The 8,092-nt window shown below is 41.6% G+C and overlaps 1 protein-coding gene across 1 annotated transcript; it reads right to left on the reverse strand.

Annotated features, from left to right (window-relative positions):
- Nucleotides 1-1,840: 1,840 nt before the first annotated feature.
- On the reverse strand, nt 1,841-7,373 carry LOC139744302 (uncharacterized). Its single transcript, XM_071654750.1, has 2 exons — nt 7,238-7,373; nt 1,841-4,275 (listed from the first exon to the last, which is right to left on the reverse strand). The coding sequence occupies exons 1-2, from the start codon at nt 7,371-7,373 to the stop codon at nt 1,841-1,843; spliced, it is 2,571 nt and encodes an 856-aa protein (XP_071510851.1).
- Between the last annotated feature and the right edge of the window lie 719 nt (nt 7,374-8,092).

The raw sequence follows: 8,092 nt of genomic DNA on the forward strand, positions 1-8,092 counted from the left end.
AAGTCATCCACCCATGCACACTGACAATAATGATCAGGGTATTGGACGTACACTTGCGTGGCTCACATCACTGTTAACATATGCTTTAAGTTTTCTCTCGAACGCCACCGTGTCTCAACTCAGAACGAAGTATTGCAGAGTGTGCCAAAAACCCACAGCATAAAGGGCCCACACGATGCAGTTGCTTAGCGACAAATGCAGTTTCCAGTGCTAACCTCCCACACAGAGCTCCATAAATCGCTTGCATGTCAATTCAGCGGTTGAGCTTATTTGTTGATACAAAAACGAAGTGATCATCAAAAGTTCGAAAGAAAGTTTTCGTGGCACATTGCTTAATCATCGTATTGCAAAATGACATCATATTCATTGTCGCAGACGTCCAACTTTATGATCCTATGTTTTCAATAAAATCATACAATCCAATGGTTTTGTTAGTGAGCTGGGTTTTTCATCATCTGTATCGAGGATGAATGCATTGATGATTCTGGAAAATAAATTCATTCTTATTGTTACGTAGCTGCTCCTTATCCTACATTTCATATTCTAAATTCGAAAAGAAAAAAAAGAAGAAGAGGAAGAAATTATTCAGCGGGAGTGCAAATTCAGATAAAGAACGAAACTGGGAAAGAGGTCACTGAGTATACCTGTAGGAGCATCTCTTTGGGAAACCATCATCTCGGTTTCCACAACACTTTTCACAAGATCGTATCTACCGTCACGAGGGTATGCGTCAAACCTCAGCTCAAGATACTGACTATTGGATTAAGCATTGAGAGAGAGAAACGTCTTTCTTGAGTTCACATGAACTTGAAGTCACATGATAAGTAATGAATGAACGCTGCCACACAATTTCTTTCGTTATTATAATCATAATGTAATAAACGTTCATCATGGAAATGTAATTGAGGCCCTATTTCTTCTATGCAAACGCAGGATTCCACACTTCACGATGTCGTCTCACCACACATATCTTCCAGGTCAAAGAAAATACTGAAAGCCCTGATGATGCAGACTGTCCGATATTCACCGATTCGTAGTTTAGTGAATGAAAAGGTTCTTGCACTGATGTATCTTAGGTATTACTAGTATCAACTGCGACAGGTTAGCGTCACAGTGCGAAAAAAAGTGCTAAAATCGCTGGTGGTATGAAGATGACATCATGTGCGGAACCACCGTCATGGTATTCTCAGTTTGATATCAAGCCTGTCCAATGACACTTTTCTACATCAGCATAAATGTACCGATACGATTACCCCTACTGGAAAGAACACAGTGTCCCACAGTGTGTTCACAGTGTGGTCACATAGTCGACTATGTGAAAACACTCGAATTTATCAAACAGTGTGGAGATGATTTCACGCTGTGGTTTGGTTTTCACAGAGTGTTCACATGGTAATGTTCTGTGTCACATCGTGAATTGATTTCCAATGTGTTCACACTGTTGAAACGCTCGAATTTAACAGTGTGAAGAAATTTCACACTGTGTTCGCATTGTGTTCACACTGTGTTTCTCACACTGTGGGACACTGTGATATTTCCAGCAGAGACGGTACTGTATACGAGAGAAATTCTGAAATTTAAGTGATGAAATACAATTCTTTTGAGTGGCGGTAATCTTTCAAAAACTGCTCTGCCATGTGTACAGACAATGCATAGTGACAGTTAACAACCATCACAAGTAATTGTGACGGCGATATGCTTTTGCGATTCACGTTTTCACAGCGATGAAACAAAAATACACAAATGTTTTCATTTTAAGCTGCATCTTATAAGATTCATCGAGTCCTTTCTACAAGAAAGCGTAAAAAATATATCAGTCATGTACAAATCTGTGTCCAAATTAGCAAATGGCTTCATTTAGTTCTTCTTGATAATCGTCTATATTAGCGTCTTCTACCTGGGTACCTCTGTTTCGTTTAACCTTCGCGTACACTGGAAAGTCTTTTGTCTTAGACGCATTTTCTGTCGGTTTAGATTTCTCTGTGAGACTATTTGAGTTTTGTGATGAGACTGGTGAATTTGCTGGCTTATTGTGAAGGAAACCATCGATGGTTGCATATTGTGATGTCGAATCGCAGTCCATGATTTCGTCACTACTCGCTGCGTCGTACCCGCTCTCATAACTACCTGCCAAGGAGATGGTTAAGTCTGTCAGAGCTGGATTGTTTTGGTGCCTCTCTCTCGGCAAGTCGGGCGAGCTCGGTCGCGAGCAGTCTGTGCTGACCGGTGAGGCAGGGCAAGGAGGCGAATCGATCTCCGCGTACTCGTCGCCGGCGGGCACATAAGGCCTTACGCATAGCGATCTCCTGTTCGATGCCTTGAACGACTCCGGTAACCCAACGCCCCACCGCGACGTTTCGCTGTCCCCGCTACTTTCATTTTGGCATGGGATTTTGACGCAGGCCTCTCTTGGAATGCTGTAGTGGCTTTTGTTCAGGGCTGCCTCCACTGGGGCAGCGGGGAGAGGGCGGAGGCAGGATCTGCTTCGCTTCAAGGACGTAGTTCCTCGACCTAGGGTCACATCCGTGACGGCATACGCTGACACAGTACTCATGTCTCCATCAAACGTGCCCATCTGCAATGCAGGTCGAGCGTAGTCGTTCATTAAAACACCAGACGGTAATCTGAGACTTCCGTTCTTACTGAGCAAGTTATACTCGGAGCTGGAGTCACTTAAGATCACGTGGCTTGTTGTTCGTTCCAACCTTCTGACTTTGCGCTTGCCTGGTTCTAGGGTAAAATACTTTGGGTGTATCAATTCTTCCTCAACATTGATTTCGCTTGTTTCCTCCCTCAAGGACTCGCCCTGGTGAGTAGGACTCGCCGAGTCTGCAGGTTTAATCTCATCCAGCGGTATATCGCCCTTGCGTTGCTCTTCTTTTCCGTGCACGCTGCCGTGAGCGACACGGTTTTGACGCACGAGGAAGAGAAGGAGCACCACGATGACACAAATGAGGAGAACGGCAATGATGGAGCCGACCACGAGAATAGGAATCATCATATCACCCCATTTGTTGTCACCACCATAAGTTGGAAAAGTTTGCTGGGGGTTTGCAACATTCAGTGGTTGGTCGTTCACGATAACAACGGGTGATGACGAGGAATTCATATTGCTGTCAACAGAATGTCCAACAGGTACTGATGAAGAGATGGCTTTACTGATTAGTGTAGGATGAATTTCAGTAATAAGGCTATCGGGTTGAACGGGGTCTATGGCGGTGTCGAGGGTAGTTGCTCGAATGTCAGATTTTAAAGGACTGACTTGCGACTGACTACTGGTATCTTCGTCAACAGTAACTGTAGTTGTTAATGACATACTGATAGGATGAACGTACAACGTCGAAGTAGCATTTCCTAACATGCCTGTAACTACGTCACGAGTTCTGCATTCTATTTCCGTATTGTTGTGTTCCACGGTCACTGGTGAAATTACGTATTTGCTCCCCCTGGCGTTAAAGTCCCGGACTCCGTTGATATACCATTCATAGGTCAAAGAGTTCTTACTGGCGATTATACAGGTAAATGTGCCATTCTGACCCTGGACAGATATCATATTCGGAGGATATAGAATCACAGGAAGATGAGTTTTCAAGGGCGTTATTGTGCAACTTCTGGAAAATTCCGCATGAACTAAGCTCTCCATACATAGGAAACTTTCACCGACGTCCGTTGGTCCGAGGGTGATGTTGATGCTCTTTCGAAGTCCACCAGATGTTACGTTAGCATCCGCAATGTCTCGAAAGACCAAGTTTGGTTGGGCAGGGCGATGCCAGGAAAGGGCGACATCGAGGCCAGAGTTCTGCGATTGGCACGACATCGTTACCGACACTCCGGGATTGGGTGGACGAGTCGATGTCATGGTACAGATGGGCTCCTTAACGACAGCGAGATTGGCTGAGACTGACATGATGTGACGGTCCCGTACGTCCGACAGAACACCGCACGCAAAAGTTCCGTTGTCAGCAAGAAGTGCATTTCGGATGTAGAGGTGGTACTCTCCCTGCTCGCGGTTGCCTACAATGCGGTAGCGCTTCCTCAGCGATCGCTTGATGACTTTCCCGTCGGTACTGATGATAGTATGAGTGTCGATTCTAAACCATCGGATTGGGTCGGTCCCCTTTTCAGTAACCTGACATTTCATCGTGACCTGTCCCCCGAAGGCAACGGCAGTGCTGACCGGACCTTGCACGATCTGGGCCGTTGACGTCAGTTTTGGAAGAAGGATCGTAGAAACGACAAGAATGATGCCCCTCATGGCTGCCATGTCACCGTATTCTGGAGAAGGGAACGAACAAGAAAAGAGGACGGAAGGTTACTTATGACAAACTCACAAACTGTGGTATTCACGCGACAGTCTCGTGTTATGATAATATAAAAGGAGAGAGATGATGACACAGGGTATTTAACTGCCGCTATAATGTAAACCAGAAGTGAAACGAGTGAAAGGAAGAAGAGCTATACACTATGGGAAGAGGGACAAATGGAAAGATGACAGATAGAGAAGACTGGAGACTGAAAAACCTCTCCAAGGACATGTCCTGTAAACGCAGAATACCAAGGGGAACAAGACAGTCATGTCTCATCATCGTTGCTGCACCCACATAGTTCAACTAAGAATGAAATATCGCGTTATGCTTGGAGCTTGGTTGGCTGATATACACAGACTTTTAAAACATTTTTTTAAGGGAGAACTGACATCGATAATTATTAGAAGTTGATGACAATACTTTTGCTACATGAGGCTCAATAGTCTTTATGAGCACGGAGCATGCAATCGTTGTTATTCATGTTGGCTTTACTTCCTTAAATGGACATACATTGAATATTGACAGCGTTTTGGTGAGTTGTTTACAGTCCTTGACAGACAGGGAGTCAAACAGAATATTACAGGTAGAGCGATCAAATAATCGACAGTCAGATGCGATGATGGAAATACAGGGAGGTTGGCATGATGGATAGATAGATAGATAGCTTGATAGATAAATAATATAAATACAGACACTGTGTGGGAGCTAAAGTTTCACACAGGAGCGGAACTAGAATCGAAAGACATGTTTCGATTTGACTCAGAGAGTTTACTGGATAGACCAGCTAGTTCACATAAGTTTTAAGCTAAGAAGTAGGTGGGTATAATAGCAACCCAACACAACAGACAGGTCAATGAACTTTTTGGAGAACCAGGAGTCCGTTTCATGAAGTCATCACATAAACGTCTTTACAGAAATCTCAGAATGGCCAAAGTTGCTCATGTCGCTCATTATGAGACTTTCAAATCAATTTCATGAAGTCTCTCACAAGCAAGTGTGTCATAATTATGAGCGAAAGATCTCTCATATAAGACTTTCATAAAGGGTACCTTGGATCTCAAAATTTAAGTTGGAATAGCGATATTAATAGTTACATTCACCAAATTATATCCATTGATAGATATAATGCCATACCGAAAAGTAAAACACAAAAGTAACTACTAGTCATGTCGGTCATTTTCATTACTTGAAAGATGATCAAAGACGAAAGAAACTCGCTCAAAAAAAAAGTTGTACCACGCACTCCAAATTCACTATGTCAGATCCTTTCATATCTCCACGAAAATAAGTCTTACGTGAAATGCTTCAGGAGAATTCATGAAATTTGGTTACAACACTACTTTTCCGAATGCTGTTCACAGTTCTCAACCGATAAAATCATTGATAGTCGACGAGTATGTGTACTTACAGCTCAAAATATGATGTTATGAATAATAGGGAAATACTTTCTGCGAAATTGACACGTAGACAAAGTTCAAACGCACTGCATCGGTACTTCTTTAACCACGAGCATGAAAGGTTATCATAATGACATACATGTTCGCTGTCAGATATAGAATAAATGTTGCCAACACTCACTATGAATTACGACTCAAGGAAATGCTGACACTTCATATCATCTGGAAAAGAAGGTAAATGTTATCTCTTTGTACAGAAATTAGTTACCATGGCCTGTCACTTCCGTCTACGGCAAACATAATGTATAATCTTGGCAGCCGTGAAATGTTTGTAAGGTTTTTGTCATGACTGTGTCATAAGTGCAGAGACCTTTTACAATGTTTCGATAGACATTACGAAACGAGACAAATGAATAATATGCCAATTACTACTCTTCTTTAAACTAATTTCGTAACAAGAGACGAACATTTGAACTTACTGGTAATGTCGGAACTTTGTATTTCGCAGACTGTCTGGACGCGAAGCCATGTCTGGTATATATACAAACTTCTCATGGAAAGGTCGCTCGAAATGTGTAATTCCTTTCTCCCTTTACTTAATGGAACCTTATTTTCGTAGCCAGGGAGATGGCATTTCACTGACATTAAATACATAAATGTCTGACACCATCATATACGATTTCTGTAGTATCATTTTACAACTACGTAACTACATAATTCATTTTTAGCACGGACTCTTGTTACAAAAAAAAAAAAAGAAGAAGAAAAGACAAAATGACAATGCAAACAAGGCCTGTCTCGGGAGTTCATAAATGGAAAAGAAAAAAAAACCAAACCAAACCAAACCCCCCTAAAAACGACACAAACAAACCAACAAAAACAAATCTTTCATTGATTGACATTTTCTAGCAATCAGCTTAGTTATGAAAATAAACACACGCACACGCACACACACACACACACACACACGCACACATACAAACACATGAAAATGCAAGACTAAATCCAACTCTAAAGCATGTCTGTCGAACAAGTCAGGTATGCTATCTCAGTAAAAATAATGTAATGTTTTTGCACCAAAGGTGCAATGTTCAGCGACCTGCTGAGTATGATCATTTCAAATCAGTAACATATGTCCATGAAGTTAATTTCCTTCCATCAAACCCAAAGAGATTCAAATATAATTGCTGATACTATAAAGTAGATCTTATCTCCTTCTGAATAGAAGTATAGTAGACGAAGGGGCAACTTCGAAATAAATGTAATGCCTACAAACATTGCCAACATTATCAATCATGTCTTCTGGATATCCGTGGCTGTTGACGACCATGACAGATAGACCAGAAAAATTGAAATGCCAAAAGTTGAAATACAGCTCCGATAAGAACTAATGTTTCGTTCTGTTGTTGCTTGTTTCCCGGCGATCTCAACTGATATACACGCGAATCTCTTTCGGTAGCAAGTGGGTGGGTTATCGCACTGGGACATCGCAAGGAGGATTGTGCGTCACACTCTTATCAAATTGGCATTCACCTGTCGTCCGGTCTTGGCCCGGACGGACAGGGACACTTCGATTCTGTTGGAACAGATTCACGGCACGAATCACAAATGGCGGATTTCGGTCTAGGTGGTCCATGATTGCCTCGATCAAGATTTGAGCGTCAATCATGATACTTTTTAGTCGATAAAGAAATCACCGGGGTTAATTACTACTGCAATATCAAACAACAAACAAAACTTATAAGAGATGTATAATTGAAGCAAATATAGAAACAAACGAGCTAAGGATGTTGACTAAACCCTCTAGAATGAACGATTAAAAATCATATTGCAGGTCCTTTACCTTGACATAACACTAAGACCACTTCTCTACAAGACAGACATATGCTGAAAGAACAATATTCATTTGGGAGGAGATGCAATTCACTCTTTATTTCATTACAAATGACACTTAACGGCGCATGGTTGAACAAAGTTAGCCCTCGTCCTGTCAGCACCTGCGTAGACAGAAGTATAGCGGATATGGTGTGTGCAAAGAAACCTTAATTCTCTCCCAACCTTTATTTGAAAAAAAATAAAGCAAACAGTGCACAGATTCAAATTAAAGGGCTATTATATCAAACAACTGACAGTAGTTTCCAGCAAGAAATCTATCTAGAAATCGTGAAACTTCTATCAAGATTACATAATGTTTCAAAATCTTATCACCATTCATGTCTTTTTTATATGCTGGGATAATACTGATATATCTTTAAGATGTTCTGCCTACACCTTAACAAAACCGAAGTTTTTAGCGTTCTGGATTGAAATCATTCGTCCATCTACAAGATGAGCTTTCATTTGGATGTTAGTGTTGTTTGGATTGCATATTAAAGGAATATTGTCCAC

This window comes from Diadema antillarum, unplaced genomic scaffold (genome assembly GCF_040938485.1).
Source record: "Diadema antillarum isolate AM-2024a unplaced genomic scaffold, OU_Dant_1.0 seq00001157_RagTag, whole genome shotgun sequence".
Lineage (NCBI taxonomy): Eukaryota > Metazoa > Echinodermata > Echinoidea > Diadematoida > Diadematidae > Diadema > Diadema antillarum.